Genomic DNA, 20,362 nt, shown 5'->3' on the forward strand with positions numbered 1-20,362 from the left:
CATTCCATCTCTGACCAAGGAGTTTACTGCCACATCCGTTGGTAACCCTTTAGGGTTTTGCTGTTGCCCTTAGCAACAGCATTTCGGGTTCTCTATGTATTAAAACACAACATCTTGCTTTTCCCATCTGAGCATTTCTAATACAAGGGAGATACCCAGTTCCTTAGCCTCTGGGCTTCTCTGTTCACTTTGTGTGTATTTTGTTACCCTATCACCTTCTGTGTACGTTATGTCATATTCCCCAGTCTGTCTGTGAGTCCATTTGTTGTGCATAACAGTTCTGACACCAGTACTTTCCTGCAGGCACTGGTGTACATAACAGCCAGGATCTAATAAATGAATCAAATTAACTCATTAAAGTACGCCAGCGGCTGCACTTGTAACGTAGTAACATAGTTAATGAGGTTGAAAAGAGGCAAAATGCCCATCGGGTTCAACCTGTATTCTGTATTAAGCTTAGCTCACTATCATGTCCCTGCTGAAGTAAAGTTTTTAGGATTAATTAATAACTATAATTCATGTACCTCCCAGTTTATCAATGTCAATTTATTTATTTTTAAATGCTGTAACCTTGGATATCTTTTTTAGTTAGAAATGTATCCAATCTGCTTTTGAATGTATTTACTGAGTCCGCCATTACCACCTTCTCTGGCAGGGAGTTCAAAATCTTTATTGCCCTAACTGTGAAGAACCCTTTCCAATGTTGTGTGCGGAATTTTTTCTCCTCTAGCATCAGCGAGTGCCCACGTGTCCTATACAGTTTTTTTAATGAACATATCCCTTGATAACTCTTGTATTGTCCCTTACATATTTGAAGATATTAATAGTGTCTCCTCTTAGACGCCTCTTTTCTAGAGTATACATATTCATCCTAGTACAGTAAGTCTTTCTTCGTAATCCAGTGCCTCTAGTCCTTTAATCAATTTAGTAGTTTGCCTTTGAACTCTCTTGATTTCCCAGATATCTTTTTTATAATGTGGTGCCCAAAACTGAACACAATATTCCAGGTGCGGACGTACCAATGATTTGTACAGTGGCAGGATTACACTCTCGTCCCTTGCCTCAATTCCCCGTTTTATGCATGCTAGCACCTTACTTGCCTTCTTTCTTGCACTTTGACATTGTGTACTATTAAGCGTATTATCTATGAGTACCCCCAAGTCTTTTTCTACTAATGTTACCCCTAGATTTTCCCCATTTAATGCGTAGGATGCTAGTTTATTCTTTGTCCCAAAATGCATAACTTTGCATTTTTCTATATTAAACCTCATTCTCCGTTTGTATGCCCAAATTTCAAGTTTAAATAAGTCATTCTGTGGAGACTCCACATCGATTTCCAAATGAATTACCCTACACAGTTTAGTATCATCAGCAAAGATTGACACTGTGCTTTCCAGGCCTGTTCCTAGGTCATTAATAAATATATTGAACAATAATGGCCCTAGTACGGACCCTTGTGGTATTCCGCTGACTACTGTTGCCCAGCTGGAGAACATTCCATTGACCACTACTCGCTGTTCCCTGTTATCCAGCCAATTACTTATTCATTTACAAATAGTTTTAATATAAATAGGCCAAGCTTCATTAATTTGACAATCAGTCTCCTGTGCGGCACTGTATTGAAGGCTTTTGCAAAATCTAAATAGACCACATTCACAGTTTTCCCCTGGTCAAGATTGTCGCTCACTTCCTCATAGAAACTAATTAAGTTAGTTTGGCATGATCTGTCCCTCACAAACCCATGCTGGTTTATGATAATAATTTTAGCAGTCTGCAGATAATCCTCTGCTATCTCTTAAAATTCCTTCCAATATTTTCCCCACTATAGATGTCAAACTAACTGGTCTGTAGTTACCAGGATGATTTTTACTTCCCTTTTTAAATAATGGCACTACCTCTGCTATACACCAATCTTTTGGTACCATGCCTGATCAAATTGAACTATAGAAGATCAAGTATAGTGGTCTTGCTAGTTGTGACTTAAGCTCCATAAGAACCCTCGGATGAAGTCCATCTGGGCCCGGTGATTTATTAATCTTTATTTTTCTTAGTCTCTCCCAGACTACATCCTCACTTAAGCAAGTATCTAGCCACTTGTCATTATTGTCAATGTCGTTATGTTCTACTCCCACTATCTGTTCTTCTCTGGTGAACACTGATGAAAAAAATGTGTTCAGTATTTCTGCTTTTATTTTGTCATCATTAATCAAGACTCCCAATTCATCTTTTATTCAACCTACATACTTCTTTTTTAACCTTTTACTGTTTATGTATTTAAAAAAACTTTTTAGGATTGGTTTTACTCTCTACAGCGATTTGCTTTTCGTTTTCTATTTCATCTGCTCTTATTACTTTTTTGCATATTTTATTGCATTCCTTGTAGTACTGGAATGACTCCACCGTTCCATTAGATTTAAATGCTTTGAAAGCATGCCTCTTTTTAACCATTTTTTCCTTGACCTTCTTATTAAGCCACATCGGTTTGATTTTAGTACTCCTGCATTTACTGGCCATGGGAATGAATTTGCGAATGTTGCTATCAAGCAACCCTTTTAAAGCCTCCCACATTTCCGTAGTATTCTTACCATGAAACAAAACTTCCCAGTCAATGTCGTTTAATGTACGTCTCAGCATACTGAAGTTAGCTTTTCTAAAGTTAAAAGTTTTGGTTGATCCCTTATAGCTATGTTTCTTGAAACTGATGTCAAATGTAATCATATAGTGATCACTGTTTCCCAAGGTCCCCCCAACTTTAGTGTTTGATATAATGTCCACATTATTGGTAATTACTAGATCCAGAATAGTATTACCTCTAGTTGGGTCCTCGACTAATTGAGACAGGTAGTGATCCTTTAAAGTATTTAAGAACCTGTTACCCCTAGCTTTTACATATGAATCGTTACTCCAATGTATATCAGGATAATTAAAATCCCCAATCACTAGGATGTCCCCTAATCTTGCAGCTTTTTCAATTTGCTGCAAGAGTTCTTCTTCTTGTATGCTAACATCTGGCTGTTTGTAGCACGTGCCTATGACAATTTTTTTAGCATCAGTACCCCCACTTGAGATTTCAACCCATAGTGACTCCACCACGTTCTCCTGTCCCTTCATAAATAACCTCCTTTTAGTACGGTTTTAGAGATGGTTTAACATAAAGACATACACATACAACAGCCCTCCTTGCTAATTTCTCTGATCGATCCATCAAATCTTACGAAACCCTTTCTCCTCCTTCCCCTGACATAAGTGTTTTCCCTTGTGATAAGCACATAATTTACTTTATGCCATAGTGCTGACCCACAGTTGTTGTTCGTTAACGTCCTGGCAATACCTTTGGTACTACCCTTGTTAGAACCCATGTTAATATCCTTACTGGCTGCTCTTTCCCTACCCCTTCTCCACCCCTATTTACTTCGCTTCCTCCATCCTTACTATTCTCACCGTAGTCTCCTCCTCATTCAGGTGCAATCCGTCGCAACAAAAAAGATGGCGCCTGACTGTGAAGTCCGCCGAATGTTCCAGGAACACAAACCCCTCCTTCCTACACCAGTCTCTAAGCCACACATTTACCCCCATAAGCTCCCTCTGCCTCCCTGGGCTAGCGCGTGGCACAGGTAAAAATTCGGAGAATATTACCTTAGATGTCCTTGCCTTTAGTTCCCGGCCTAAGTCCTTATAATGTTTCTTAAGGACATCCCACCTTCCACTAACTTTGTCGTTGGTGACAACGTGCACAAAGACCACTGGGTCTTTCCCAGCCCCTCCCAACAATTTATCTACCCAGTCCGCGATGTGCCATACCGAGCACCCGGGAGACAACAGACTGTACGGCGACCACGGTCCCAGTAGCAGATTGCCCTGTCTGTCCTGATAATTGAATCCCCTACCACCACGATCTGACTAGGTATCTTGCTTTCTTTTTTCCCCATCTGTGCCAGAGGGACCACTCCTCTGGTTGCTAGAGGGAACAGTTTCCTCCAGCCCTGTCATTTCCTCACGATCATCCACCGAATCTTTGTCCAATTGGGCGAACTTGTTCGGGTTTGATTGTTCAGAGATGTCGTGCCTACCCCTCTTACCCCTCTTTTTATTCTTTCTAACCGTGACCCAGCTGGCTACCTGGTTGTCCTCGTGTGGCCATGACAAAGAGGGAGGAGGTAGTCTGGGCTTCTTGCAGGCTGACCCCTCCCCTGGGAGCAGCCACCCTACCAGATGTGCTTTGGGAATCAGTCCATCTCCTCTCTACTCTTCGCTTCCATCTTCAACAGAATCAGAATCAGTTTTATTGGCCAGGTATATTTACGTATACTAGGAATTGTTTATATTTACAATGCATCGCCAAATAACAACAAGTACAACATACATACATAACATGCTTTACTAAGGGAATACTGTGTAAAATTGCATCTCAGAACGTAGCACCAGACATTTTAGACATTGTTTAGTAGATAAACAGCTACTGGGAAGAAGCTTTCAGTGGTTTTGGTCGTCCTGGCAGGAATGGACCTGTAACGCCTTTCCTGATGGGAGCATTTCAAACAGGTCGTGGCCAGGGTGTTGCTTGTCTGCCACAATTTTCCCTGCACGCTTTTTACTCTGGACAGTTATAGGCCTTGAACAGTGGGGAGATCGGTTTCGACAATCTTTTCTGCTGTCCACACCACCCTCTGTAGACCTTCGTCTTTCACACTCTTTGGCAGTTCCATACCAGACTGTTATCGATGAGCATAGGACAGACTCTACAATGGCTGTATAGAAGATGTGTAGCAGATTCTGCGAGATATTGAATTTCTTGAGTTGCCTTAGGAAGAACATTCGCTATTGTGCCTTCCTGATGATAGCGCCTATGTTTGGTCCCCATTTAAGGTCACAGGATATTTTTGACCCTAGGAATTTAAAGGAGTCGACCCACGACACCACGTGGTCGGCAATCACGAGTGGGGGCAAGGCAGCAGGTTTCCGTCTTAAGTTCACTACCATCTCATCCGTTTTGAGGGGATTTAGGTCAAGGTTATTACTGTCGCACCACTGTGTTAGCCGGTCGACCTAGCGTCTGTATGCAGACTCATCCCCATCCTCGATTAGACCAATGATGGTGGTGTCGTCAGCGAATTTTATGATTTTTACCAATTGCTCAGCTGGGGTACAGTCATTGGTGTATAGAGAGAAGAGAAGGCGGGAGAGGACACATCCTTGGGGGGGCTCCTGTGCTGATCGAGCGCACGTCAGATGAGAGCTTCCCTGCTTTCATTACCTGTCTCCTTGCTATCAGGAAATCTACAATCCAGGAGCATGTTGGTGCAGGAATCTCTAAGGAGAGAAGTTTCGGCTGCAGGATACATGGGATGATTGTGTTGAATGCTGAGCTGAAGTACACGAATAGGACTTGCATAGGTGCCTGGATGGTCCAGGTGCGGTAGGATGTAGTGCAGGCCCAAGGTAACTGCATGCTCGATGCTCTGCAGGCGAAGTGCAGGGGGTCCATTTGAGAGTTAGTCGCTTCTCTCAGGTGGCACAGTGACAATCATCACATTTGCTACAGAACTGCAAGACAGTGAGTGTTAGTGCAGGTACAGGGAGGGCCAGTCACCTAGCATCGGTGCATATGCTCTCTGTATACTCATATGCATATGTTGTTTTGTTACCAGCGCTGCCTCTATCTACCATTGCTCATGATGGGTGTGTTACAGTATGTTGATCATGGAATTAATTTCTAACCAAGGCTGCAACAAACGGTGACTGCTCTAATGTCCTCCTAAGCGGCAGGATGCAAGTAACAAGGTGCCTACTTGTAGCATCTAAGTACTGCCCCCAGCCCCATCTCTCTGTCTCTCTGGGTAGTGGGCAAATATTTTGGGGGTAATAAAGGCCAGCAAGTATAGCGTACTACTAATCTGTTTTTCTAGAATCTGACAACAAATAAAAACGAAAAGTGCTCTAGAAAACCACATACGGTTTAGACTGTCACCCTCTGCCTCTCTCTATCACTCTTTGCCTTTCTCTGTCACCTTCTGCCTCTGCCCGTCACCCACTGTCTCTGTTACCCCCTGCCTCTCCATTTGACTTTCTCCACAACATGCTTTGCCAGTCACCCTCTCCCTGCTACCCTTTGCCTTTACCCATCACCCTCTCTATGTTACCCTCTTCATCTCTGTTACTGTTTGCCTCTGCCTGTCAACCTGTCCCCGTCACCCTTTGCCTCTCCCTGTCACTCTCAGCCTCTGCTTCTCCCTATCTCTAGGGCAGTACGGATGCGTAGTGGTTAGCATTACTGCCTCACAGCACTGAGGTCATGGGTTCGATTCCCACCATGGCCCTAACTGTGCGGAGTTTGTATATTCCTCCCACAATCCAAAAATATACTGGTAGGTTAATTGGCTCCCAACAAAATTAACCCTTTCTTGAATGTTTCTGTGTGTATATGTGTGTATATAAGCTCCACTGGGGTAGGGATTGATGTGAATGGGCAAATATTCTCTGTAAAGCACTGCGGAATATGTGTGCGCTATATTAATAACTGGTAATAAATAATAAATAATCTCTCTCTGCCGGGACACCCTTTTGTGGAAGCACTTCCAACATCAGACACTGGTGAATTTAAAGGGGGAACGCATTATTATTAGACACTGGGATGCTGTCTGTATTGTTTGACGATCATGTGGCACATTACCTTGTGCCATATTTTGAAGAACTCTGCATGGGTCCTAGAAAGGAGGGGCCTATAGCATATTTTTGCACCCTGGCCCACCATATGCAAGTTCTACCACTGCTGTGATCAGGGCTTCCATCAGAAATTGCGTGGGCCCGGGACTGACAAAATTGGCAGCCCCCCCCCTCCCCCCACTGTGGAGGAGTCCGCTTTAGAATCGCACCAGTTAGTGTGTGTGTGTGTGTGTGTGTGTATGTCATATACACATGCATACATACATACATACATACATACATACATACATGTGCCGCTGTAGGGAGGGCCCGGGATGCTGATGCCGCTGCCTGCCCACCTCCATCCCCACTGTTCTGCTGCTGCTCCGTCCTCCTACAGCTGTATTGAAAATGTCCCTCCCAAAATGGCTGCTGCCTCAGAGGAGACAGTTATTCAAGATACTAGTGGGCTCCTCTAGTATCTTGAATAACTGTCTCCTCTGTGGCGGCGGCCATTTTGGGATGGAAGTTTTCAATGCAGAGCTGCTGGAGGGTCGGAGGACAGCGGCAGAACAGCGGGGACGACAGCGGAACGGCAGAGATGACGGCGGATGGGCAGGTGACTGCATGAGCATCCCGGGCCCTCCTCTCTCTGTCAGAGAGGCTGGGCCCAGGACAGCTGTGCCCCCAGCACCCCCCTGGCTGTGATAGTGGCGGCTGATTAGACCCACAGCCTCCAGCAGTGCAATGTAAAATAAAGATACATCTTTTAGATAGGACTCAGCGGTGCCCACTAGGGGTCAGCCCCTAGACAGCTGCCTAATAGTAGCGCTGGCCCTGTCGGCATCTATTGTCCAGGTAGCGGCTGCATCAGATCTGAGTGATGTTATTGGATGCAGCTAATGTGTTAGCATAGCTGAGAAATTAAAGACTGGGTGTTATGGATAACCAAGTTGAATCTCTTATCTAACATTAGAATAACCTACCGCAAAGAAAGTGAAGGTGATCATACCTTTATAACACTGGAAATTTTTATCATTGAAATAGTCCCACTGTAATGTTTTCTAATGGTTAGATGTTTACTATTTCCAGAAGCTTAAGCAGAAACTGACATTAAAATATATTTTCAATTAATTCTACTCTATAATGAGGCTTGCATTCCAGATGGAACAAAAATGATAAAGATAGTTTTGCACAGAACACTTAAAGCCAATTAAACTACAAGCTGACAAAAAACATGGATAACAGAGGTATGGGATATCTAATCCAGAAGCCCATGCAGGATGTTCAGAAAGGAAGAAGGGAATAACTGCTACCCTTTTTGGATTATATGAGAATTGATCACTGATACCATCTTCTCATGATCACTGTGAAGGACACTAATAAAACATCTCCTATATATTTGCCCAGATCTGTGACTTTGTGATTCATTTGCTAACGCTGGGCGGAGTCACAATGCTGGGCGGAGTCAAGTCACAGATCTGCCCAAATATATAGGAGAGAATAGGAGTACACACTGGCCAAATATATAGGAGAAAATAGGAGAACATTTAACAGTACATGGTGATAACAGTACATACATAGTGAGCACAGGAGAGACAGCAGCAGCAGGTTAAAGCTCCGTATAAGCACCACCCCCAGCCGTCAGCTATTGGACACATGTTAAAGCTCCGTACAAGCACCGCCGCCAGCCGCCAGATCTGTGACTTTGTGATTCATTTGCTAACGCTGGGCGGAGTCACAATGCTGGGCGGAGTCAAGTCACTGATCTGCCCAAATATATAGGAGAGAATAGGAGTACACACTGGCCAAATATATAGGAGAAAATAGGAGAACATTTAACAGTACATGGTGATAACAGTACATACATAGTGAGCGCAGGAGAGACAGCAGCAGCAGGTTAAAGCTCCGTATAAGCACCACCCCCAGCCATCAGCTATTGGACACATGTTAAAGCTCCGTACAAGCACCGCCGCCAGCCGCCAGCTATTGGACACATGTTAAAGCTCCATACAAGCACCGCCCCCAGCCACCAGCTATTGGACACATGGCTGAGGAGTGCGCTGTGATTGGCCGCCAATGCAACTAGCACCTGGGTCCCCGCTCACACAGGGAGACGCTGGCTGACACTACAGTGCCAGGCGCCGGAGAGTGCAGTAAGATGCCTGTGCGCTCCATCCCCTGGCAGTGAGCCCCACTTCGTACCCGCCCTCACCCCGCGTCCCCGCTATATGTAGGGAGTTGGGGATGCTCTGTACCACGGGGGTAGCAGCAGTAGCTACATCCCATCACACCCACGGGTGGCCAATCACAGCGCACCCTTCAGCATGTGTCCAATGGCTGGCGCCTGGAGGCGGTGCTTGTATGTCGCGTTAACATGCTGCTGCTGCTGCCTTTCCTGCGCTCACTATGTATGTACTGTTATTACAATGTACTGTTATGTGTTCTCCTATACTCTCCTATATATTTGGCCAGTGTGTACTCCTATTCTCTCCTATATATTTGGCCAGTGTGTTCTCCTATGCTTCTCCTATATATTTGGCCAGATCTGTAACTTGACTCCGCCCAGCATTGTGACTCCACCCAGCTTTAGCAATGAGTCACAAAGTCACAGATCTGTCCTAATATATAGGAGATACCTACCTCCATCCCACCCACAGCAAACCCACGGCTGCCCCTACACCACCTACGGACCCCCTCGACCATCCACTGCACCCCCTACACCTCCCCCACCCAATGAACCCCAGCCCCTCACCCGCCACCACTGGACCCCCAACACCACCCGCAAGCACACCTACCCCTTACCCACCCACAACGCTTCCAGAACCCCTCCCACATCCACGAGAGCCTTGCACCGACCCCTCCCCCACCCCCTCCAACGCTACCCCACCCACATCGCATCCAGACCCCATCCACCACCCCCAGTCCCCTGCTCCTCCCCCACCCACACCAACTCCCGCCCCCCTCTCCTATCCGCACACACTCCCGGCATCCGCCCCTCCTCCACCCACAGACACTCTCCCCCATACACGGTCACCCCTGCACCCACTACATTCTGTACATCATGCCCTGCAGCCACTGTTCACACCCACTAAAGGGCCTTCACCATCAAACGCACTTTCGTCGTGCACTATTTACCCACTCACACAACTACGTGCAGGGGTTACGGGGGCGTAGCCCCTTCCGACGGTGTGAAGAGCGCCCGTAGGGCGCGATGAATCACCTAGTTTATAATAATATAATAATAATAAATGTATTTACATAGCTCTTTTTCTCCAACAGGACTCAAGGTGCATTTAATGAGAATGAGTACGCTAAGTCCAGCGTTTGCAATGATATTAGGTCAGGCATTTGGAATGATAGGGGTAATTGTTACAGAAAACACTTCCAAGAATGCCAGAAAATAGTTCCTGTTATAACAAACCACTGTTTCCCTGGTGAACTGTGGGGGGAAAAATCCCTAATTTACTATTGTACCAACCACACAGCTGTTGCTCAGTCACTCTTCCTCTTCAGTACCCTATGGGTTAACCCAGCAAACATGTATGTTTAGCAGTGATGATGTAGATGTAGTACACATACAACAGGTGTAGTATTGTACAGTTACAGTAATGAAATAAATGGGAACCATGCCATCTAATCTGAACAAACAATGTGGTAGTTTGTTTCAAATAGTCTTTCACATTCCTCCTCTCTAGAACATAATAATTGCAGTGAGTAAGTTTCTAGTATGCAAGCAAATCATGTAACACTTCAATAGTAGTTGCCTCATTACAACAGTAGTAATCACCTGGTTACCTCACAGGTTAGAGTGCGCCTCTTGACTAAGGAGCTAACTCTCTTTCTTGCTTGCTCTCACTACCGACTCTGCTCCAGTGACTCACCATGATGGTATTTGCAACATGTTTGTGTTGTTATATTCACTAATGAACCTCAGTAGCTCTTCAGCTACTATAAGTCACATAAGAACCAGTAACTGTGAACAGTAAAAATGAACACAAGTTCAGTGCACTATAGTAAACCTTTTCAGAATAATAGTGATTTTAAATTGGTGAATAACAATGTCAGAATTCAGTATACAGGCTGGACAAGAGATATTTGGAGCAGAGGGAATGTTCATGATTTAGTACACCTGAAGGCAGGAGAGTTATCAGCATGTACAGTTTGTCAAAGTTAGTGCCAAAGGCTTGGTACACTAGTGGTCAGTCTGGAGCTTTCTAGGTAACACTAGACTGGTAAATAGACACAATAATCTGGCAATACTAATGAATCTCAACCAGAATGCCGAGGACAAGAAAGTATTGTATTTGCAGACGTGATGTCTTTAAAAGATGGCTCTTATTTTATAATACACTATATAAATACACTATAGGAAGTTGTGATACGTTTTATGCCACAACCTCAGTCCAAGGGGGGAATTCAGTTGGTTTAGTTGCCCATAGCTCCAATCTGTAGTGACCAGGAGCAATTAAATTGTTTTGGGTGGCCATCACTTATTGCAAATTTCTGCTCATACCCTCCTGAGGTGCGAGCAGAAATCCGCCCACAACTAGGGCTTTTGGGTGCCTTAACGTAAGCTTAGCACAGAAGAATACAATTTATGCAGCTAATGCCCCAGCATTTTGGGTGCAAGATTGCACCCGTCATAACCAGTGTGGGTTGGTCACCCAAACATTCTCCCCTAAGACTCCATTCAGTCTTCCCCAAAACTGCATTTAGGGAAAATGGGTGACTCTATGAGCAGGGCAGGCAAGACTGGGTTTGGTTAGTGAAGAAAGCACAGCCATACACCGGGGGAAGCAGTTATAATACCGCTAGTCGGGATCCCGGAGGTCACAAGGCCGACGCCGGAATCCCGACTAGCGGTGAAATGCCACGATTGAAATACCGGCGCCATAGGCCATTCTCTCTCTGTGGGTGTTCACGACATCCATAGAGGGAGAATATAACCTGTGGTGAGCCACCATGCCCGCAGCGTGGTGAGTGCAGCAAGCCTACAAGGGGCTTTCTAGCACTTGCCCCGCTGCCGGCATACTGGTGGCCGGGATGCTGCTGTATACTGACAGCCGACATCCCGGCCGCCGGTATTTCACACTGAACCCATGCACGGCTGGATTGCATATAATTATGCTGATTGTGACTTGACTTTTTTTCGTTGGCACACGCAATGGGCATGTGGTTACAGCATCTTGGAGAGGGGGGGTCGTGGTTAAGAGTGCATGCCTGGGAAATTCGTACCTGTACCCTCCCCCATTATCTGTGAATGGGCAATCATGTTCTCACGTTAGGTTAACTACAACTATCTCCACCCTTGTCTGGGATGTTGTTCCCTGTACCTGAGAGGTTAGTGCATACAGCTACAATTTAATGCTGTGTTGGGCATATATGCTAGTGTAGGAACTTGAAGAGATGGATGGCGGTCGTTAGGTCGACAAGCATTAGGTTGACATACATTGGGTCGACCACTGAAGGTCAACATGGACACTAGGTCGACATGTACTAGGTCGTCATGAGTTTTCATATTTAACGATCCAAGTGGACTACAATTAGGAATGGTAACCTGTGCCGAGCGCAGCGGTGACGAGTGAAGTGAGGCATGCGAGGCGATGCGGTGCACTAATTGGGGTTCCCCGGTACTTTTAGAAGAAAACGACACCAAAAACAGTCAAAAAACTCATGTCGACCTTTTCCCATGTCGACCTTGTACATGTCGACCTAATGACCATGTCAACCTTCAGTGGTCGACCCAATGTACATGTATGTCTACCTAATGCATGTCGACCTAATGAACCACACCCCAAAGAGATTTGGGGTACCTTGATCACGGGCTGCAAGATTGTTTTGATCAAAACATGAACAAAATCACCTTGCTTGTATTTGAAAACAACTGCCCTCGTACACAGCGGCAAGCCATGGGACTCATTTATCATATGATAAATGCTGCTCCTGTCAATCAGCTCCTAACTGTATCGCGTTTGGAAAATGACAGTTGGGAGCTGATTGGCTTGAGCACCATTTATCATACGCAACAAGTTTTATCATTCACAAGGAGTTTTATTACTCGTTATAAGTGGGCCTCTATATCTGTTTCCATTATGGGGGTCATCGCAGTATGGTCACAATGTGAATGAAGGAAGGAGGTCCAAGAAAAGGCAGGGCCGTCTTTTCGTATGGGCTCAATGGGCTCTTGCCCAAGGGCCCCAGGAGTATAAGGGCCCTATTCTGATAGCTGAGAGTCCCCTCTTTCCAGGGGTACCAGATTTTTGAAAATCGGCCCTGAGGAACCAGAGATATCGAACTTCAAAGCAGTGGTCCCCATCCGAGCCTGTTAATTGCTCTACCCAGCCAGATATCTCGGGCTCTGTATGACTTAGAGTTTTGCTGAGGGTACATTTCAAAATCTGTGACTCTCCACTTTCGATGGACACTGGCAGCTTGTCTCTACTATGCCCAGAACCAGAGATATCAGCCTTCCAGCAGCCGGTCCCTGCTCCAGCTCCACATGCCTAATATGCAGTTTTATATATTTGTTGGTGGATTGCTCTGGTTCCTGAACTGTGATACCCAAGTCCCCAGTACCTCCTAACAGGTGGGACTCTCTAGTTTTTTTTTTATCCCATTCAAAGCTAAGGAACTTGAGATATCTGCAGTTAAGTAAGCTGCTCTCTCACCAGAAAATGATGAAAATTAAGCCCACTCCACTATCTACCCCTCCCTTATGTATTAAACGCCCCATACCACCCTGAAAGTCGTGTACCGGGGCCGCTTCATTCAGCCCAATGCCTCCTTCTACAGTTTAGTGTTCTCCCTCCCGCCCCATCTGTTCAGTAAAGGAGTAATTAGCAGAAATAATTTCTCCAGGTCCTACATGCTGAGCGGAAGATAGAATACCCCCTACCACCCGCGGGACATCAAAGCTGCCGCTGATAGCACCCCCCACCCCTACCGCTGGAGGATGAGTAAGGGCCCCAGGGTATTGCTGGGCCCAGGGGCCCACACTGCTGTTAAGACGGTCCTGAGAAAAGGGTAATAAAGGTAGATGCATAGTTCACTTTGGATAGGGGTGGTGCTATGTTCGCTTTTCACAGCATTGATTCATATTGTTTATATTAACAAAGTATTATTTACAGGGGACCTGATGATAACATCATGAAGTCTTAATCTTATTTGGGGGGAGGGGAGGGGGGGAGGCGGAATCTAATATTGGATGCAGTTATTGCCTTCTAACGGCATCTGTCAGTGATGTAGTGGCTATGAGCTATTGTGCTGATTTATTTTTATTTTCTTACTTTCAGTTCTTCACCTTTGAGCAATACAAAAAGCTGCTGATGCCGTTGTCCCTGCCACCTGGATGGGTATGTCAATAAGCCTGTTTTCCTGTAATATATATATATATATATATATATATTATCCAGTAATAATATGAGGTAAGAATATTAATTGGGCTTTCCTTTGAATTAGGGGAGATCTGATTAACAATTATACTGTTCAGTTTAAAATAATAAGATGAGAGGAAGCGATCAGTTTTTGAGGCTGTGCCGTAAACTAGAGATTTTAGTGTCCTGTGCCAGAATTTTAAATAGGGAGAGCATGTGCCAGAAAAAGGGAGTGGACTCATGGGGAAGGGGTGTGGCCACACAATAATAACTTCAAATTATGCCACACAGTAGTGACCCTTACTCATATTACACTGCATAGTAGTATCCCTTATTCCAGTGGTTTCCAAACTTTTTTGAATCACGGCGCCCTAGAATATCAGAATTTTTTCACGGCACCCCTAGGCCAAAAATTTCTTATTGAGACATTTAGAAAGAAATATTACCTTAAGTAGATCGCGTTTATATGTCATCCTTAGGGTCAGTTGTGTGGTGAGGGACAGGATTTCCTTCTGTTTGGCCACATATTTTATGACTGGCAGCCACCAGCACTGGTTTTGCCTATTATATTGACCATGAATAATTTGAATTGGTCCTGGACCACCAACCCAGGGCACCCCTGCAAGTGTCCCGAGGCACCCCAGGGAGCCACGGCACACAGTTTGGGAACCTCTGCCTTATTCACATTACGCCACACAGTAGTGCCCCTTATTCAAGTTATGCCACACAGTAGTGCCCCTTATACATGTTACATCACACAGCAGTCCACCTTATACATGTTCAGCCACAAAGTAGAGCCCATTATACACGTTATGCCTCAATAGAGCACCTTAGTCATATTATGCCACATAGTAGTGCTCCTTATGCACATAATGCCACACAGTAGTAGTGTCCATTCTATACATAATACCCATTACACATTACACAAGGGCGTCCCTTCTGGGCTACCACAAGCCTTCCTTCTCACTTTGGACTAGGGTATTCTCAAATCAGGATACAATCATCTTGGACACAGCCAGCTACACTATGACTTGCTGCACACCGAGTCACAGAAAAAAGAAGTTTTGAATAATTTATTTTTCTCTTTATTCCTTGTCATATCCATCTTTTGTTTTTTTCTTATATTTGGAGAAATGTGTGGCCATATTACAAGAAAGGGATTATTTCATTTTAGTTTTGTTCTATCATTGTCGTCTTTATATTTGTATGAATTTAATTACTATTACATATTTATATTTATTTACTTATATTTTAGGTGTTTACAATCGCTGGTCTTGGATCAGGATTAACTGAAGCTCTAGTGGTGAATCCTTTTGAGGTTGTAAAGGTTGGTCTACAAGCTAACCGTGATGCATATGCCCAGGTAAAATATTTTAAATCCTGCAACGGTTGTTATACTTGGTTCATTTGGTTTGTGAGATCAACAATCACTATGTTGATACCAGAATGATGGTGTTGTCATGCCAAGAAGGTTAACTTGCTATTTACAGAATGTTAACCAGATCAGCATTACAACCATAAGATGATGGTAATTCAGTGTCTTTACAGTTGTAATGTCGAAACCACTAAAATGCTTTAAGTAGCATATTATCCTTCTTGACGTGGCAGTGCCTGTATTCTGGGATTGACATTGTCACTGTCAATTTAGTTACTGTCGATTCCATCACTACATCCCCTTAGTCTCAATGCTTCAATCTTCAAAGTCAGCACGTATTTTGATGTACAGTTGTTAATTTCAACAGGATGTAGTTATGTGACCGGCGATCACAACACCTCCCCCTACATCCCGCCCCCTGAGAATCCCGACATTCAGCATGCCGACTAGCAGGGGCTATTCATACTCCTGACTGTCCACCACACCCACAGAGTGGCATCGCCACCGAGCCTGCATGGGACTTGTTGCGCTCGCCCTCCCCCACTGGCATTCCACTGCCGAGATACCGGCGGAGGTATGCTGACCGGCGGTCTCCTGGCCGCCGGTCACGCATACCCAACCCCATTTCAACAACTAGATGCTGCCGTACTTAATCTTCTTCATAAATTAATTTTGTTGCTGCCTTTGCCTCTGGAAGCTACAGCTTAAATCAAGTTTTCTTAACGGAAATAAGCTTTCTTTTTACATGAAATTGAAACAACAGCTTATAAATGCAGGACATAAATGTAACACTTTCTGCCGAAAAATGCTGCATAAATAAATGTGATTATTTTGATTGCGAAATTGTAATGGTCTGTTTCAGCGTCTAGAGTGAGCAGGTATGTAGGTAACATTAAGCCTGATAATGAAGGTCCAGGAGACTAAAATAAGAATTTACTTACCGATAATTCTATTTCTCGTAGTCCGTAGTGGATGCTGGGGACTCCGTCAGGACCATGGGGAATAGCGGCTCCGCAGGAGACAGGGCACAAAATTAAAATTTTGACCACTAGGTGGTGTGCACTGGCTCCTCCCCCTATGACTCTCCTCCAAGCCTCAGTTAGGATACTGTGCCCGGACGAGCGTACACAATAAGGAAGGATTTTGAATCCCGGGTAAGACTCATACCAGCCACACCAATCACACTGTACAACTTGTGATCTAAACCCAGTTAACAGCATGATAACAGAGGAGCCTCTGAAAAGATGGCTCACAACAATAATAACCCGATTTTTGTAACAATAACTATGTACAAGTATTGCAGACAATCCGCACTTGGGATGGGCGCCCAGCATCCACTACGGACTACGAGAAATAGAATTATCGGTAAGTAAATTCTTATTTTCTCTGACGTCCTAAGTGGATGCTGGGGACTCCGTCAGGACCATGGGGATTATACCAAAGCTCCCAAACGGGCGGGAGAGTGCGGATGACTCTGCAGCACCGAATGAGAGAACTCCAGGTCCTCCTTAGCCAGGGTATCAAATTTGTAGAATTTTACAAACGTGTTCTCCCCTGACCACGTAACTGCTCGGCAGCGTTGTAATGCCGAGACCCCTCGGGCAGCCGCCCAAGGTGAGCCCACCTTCCTTGTGGAGTGGGCATTTACAGATTTTGGCTGTGGCAGGCCCTGCCACAGAATGCGCAAGTTGAATTGTGCTACAAATCCAACGAGCAATCGTCTGCTTAGACGCAGGAACACCCAGCTTGTTGGGTGCATACAGTATAAACAGCGAGTCAGACTTTCTGACTCCAGCCGTCCTTGAGATATATATATATATATATTTTTATGGCTCTGACAACGTCGAACAACTTGGAGTCCTCCAAGTCGCTAGAAGCCGCAGGCACTACAATAGGTTGGTTCAGGTGAAACGCTGATACCACCTTAGGGAGAAACTGAGGACGCGTCCGCAGTTCTGCCCTGTCCCAATGGAAAATCAGATATGGCTTTTGTACGAAAAAGCCGCCAATTCTGACACTCTCCTGGCCGAAGCCAGGGCCAGTAGCATGGTCACTTTCCATGTAAGATATTTCAAATCCACCAATTTGAGTGGCTCAACCAATGGGATTTGAGGAATCCCAAAACTACATTGAGATCCCACGGTGCCACTGGAGGCACAACCGGGGCTGTATATGTAGTACTCCTTTGACAAAAGCTTGGACTTCAGGAACTGAAGCCAATTCTTTCAGGAAGAAAGATTGACAGGGCCGAAATTTGAACCTTAATGGACCCTAATTTTAGGCCCATAGATAGTCCTGTTTGCAGGAAATGCAGGAAACGACCCAGTTGAAATTCCTCTGTAGGGGCCTTCTTGGCCTCACACCACGCAACATATTTCCGCCAAATGCGGTGATAATGTTTTGCGGTTACATCCTTTCTGGCCTTGACCAGGGTAGGGATGACTTCATCTGGAATGCCTTTTTCCTTCAGGATCCGGCGTTCAACCGCCATGCCGTCAAACGCAGCCGCGGTAAGTCTAGAGGTAGAGTGCACGGATCCTCCGTGCGCATCTCTTGAAGTTCCGGGTACCAAGTCTTTCTTGGCAAATCCGGAACCACGAGTATCGTTCTTACTCCCCTTCGCCTTATAATTCTCAGTACCTTGGGTATGAGAGGCAGAGGGGGGAACACATACATTGACTGGTACACCCATGGTGTTACCAACGCGTCCACAGCTATTGCCTGAGGGTCTCTTGACCTGGCGCAATACCTGTCCAGTTTTTTGTTGAGGCGGGACGCCATCCTGTCCACCTTTGGTTTTTCCCAACGGTTCACAATCATGTGGAAGACTTCTGGATGAAGTCCCCACTCTCCCGGGTGGTGATCGTGTCTGCTGAGGAAGTCTGCTTCCCAGTTGTCCACTCCCGGAATGAACACTGCTGACAGTGCTATCACATGATTTTCTGCCCAGTGAAAAATCCTTGCAGCTTCTGCCATTGCCCTCCTGCTTCTTGTGTCGCCCTGTCTGTTTACGTGGGCGACTGCCGTGGTGTTGCCCTACTGGTTCAACACCGGCTGACCCTGAAGCAGAGGTCTTGCCAGGCTTAGAGCATTGTAAATTGCCCTTAGCTCCAGTATATTTATGTGAAGTGAAGTCTCCAGGCTTGACCACACTCCCTGGAAATTTCTTCCCTGTGTGACTGCTCCCCAGCCTCTCAGGCTGGCATTCGTGGTCACCAGGACCCAGTCCTGAATGCCGAATCTGCGGCCCTCCAAAAAGGTGAGCACTCTGCAACCACCACAGAAGAGACCCCCTTGTCCTTGGAGACGGGGCTATCCGCTGATGCATCTGAAGATGCGATCCGGACCATTCGTCCAGCAGATTCCACTGAAAGGTTCTTGCGTGGAATCTGCCGAATGGAATCGCTTCGTAAGAAGCCATCATTTACCCAGGACTCTTGTGCATTGATGCACTGACACTTTTCCTGGTTTTAGGAGGTTCCTGACTAGCTCGGATAACTCCCTGGCTTTCTCCTCCGGGAGAAAAACCTTTTTCTGAACTGTGTCCAGAATCATCCCTAGGAACAGCAGACGTGTCGTCGGGCTCAGCTGGGATTTTGGAAAATTTAGAATCCACCCGTGCTGTTGCAGCACTACTTGGGTTAGTGCTACACTGGCCTCTAACTGTTCTCTGGATCTTGCCCTTATCAGGAGATCGTCCAAGTAAGGGATAATTAATACGCCTTTTCTTCGAAGAAGAATCATCATTTCGGCCATTACCTTGGTAAAGACCCGGGGTGCCGTGGACAATCCAAGCGGCAACGTCTGAAACTGATAGTGACAGTTTTGTACCACAAACCTGAGGTACCCTTGTTTGAAGGGCAAATTTGGACATGGAGGTAAGCATCCTTGATGTCCAAGGACACCATAAAGTCCCCTTCTTCCAGATTCGCTATCACTGCTCTGAGTGATTTCATCTTGAACTTGAACCTTTGTATGTAAGTGTTCAAAAGATTTCAGACTTAGAATAGGTCTCACCGAGCCGTCCGGCTTCGGTACCACAAACAGCGTGGAATAATACCCCTTTCCTTGTTGTATTAGTGGTACCTTGACTATTACTTGCTGGGAATACAGCTTGTGAATAGCTTCCAACACCGTCTCCCTGTCGGAGGGAGATGTTGGTAAAGCAGACTTCAGGAATCTGCGAGGAAGAGACGTCTCGAATTCCAATCTGTACCCCTGTGATACTACCTGCAGGATCCAGGGGTCGACTTGCGAGTGAGCCCACTGCGCGATGAAATTCTTGAGACGACCCCCCCACCGGACCTGAGTCCGCTTGTAAGACCCCAGCGACATGCTGAGGACTTTTCAGAAGCGGGGGAGTGCTTCTGCTCCTGGAAAGGAGCTGCTTGCTGCAGTCTCTTACCCTTTCCTTTGCCTCGGGCAGATATGAATGGCCTTTTGCCCGCTTGTTCTTATGAGAACGAAAGGACTGAGGCTGAAAAGACGGTGTCTTTTTCTGTTGGGAGGTGACCTGAGGTAAAAAAGGTGGATTTTCCGGCTGTTGCCGTGGCCACCAAGTCCGATAGACCGACCCCAAATAATTCCTCCCCTTTATACGGCAAACTTCCATATGCCGCTTGGAATCCGCATCACCTGACCACTGTCGCGTCCATAAAACTTCTTCTGGCAGAAATGGACAGCGCACTTACCCTTGATGCCAGAGTGCAAATATCCCTCTGTGCATCTCGCATATAAAGAAAATGCATCCTTTAAATGCTCTATAGTCAATAAAATATTGTCGCTATTCAGGGTATCAATATTTCCAGTCAGAGATTCCGACCAAACCCCCCCAGCACTGCACATCCATGCTGGGGCGATTGCTGGTCGCAGTATAACATCAGTATGTGTGTATATACTTTTTAGAGTATTTTCCAGCCTCCTATCAGCTGGATTTTGAGGGCGGCCGTATCAGGAGACGGTAACGCCA

The 20,362-nt window shown here is 45.6% G+C and overlaps 1 protein-coding gene across 3 annotated transcripts in view; it reads left to right on the forward strand.

Moving 5' to 3' along the window:
- SLC25A21 (solute carrier family 25 member 21) overlaps positions 1–20,362 on the forward strand; it is a 1,082,402-nt gene that overhangs the window by 884,793 nt on the left and 177,247 nt on the right. For all 3 annotated transcript variants that reach the window (XM_063947851.1, XM_063947850.1, XM_063947852.1), the window contains 2 exons: positions 13,938–13,997; positions 15,274–15,381. In XM_063947851.1, the coding sequence (XP_063803921.1) occupies positions 13,938–13,997; positions 15,274–15,381 (168 nt within the window). The remainder of the gene's footprint in view (positions 1–13,937; positions 13,998–15,273; positions 15,382–20,362) is intronic.

The sequence above is a fragment of the Pseudophryne corroboree genome, chromosome 12 (genome assembly GCF_028390025.1).
Source record: "Pseudophryne corroboree isolate aPseCor3 chromosome 12, aPseCor3.hap2, whole genome shotgun sequence".
In the NCBI taxonomy this organism is placed as follows: domain Eukaryota; kingdom Metazoa; phylum Chordata; class Amphibia; order Anura; family Myobatrachidae; genus Pseudophryne; species Pseudophryne corroboree.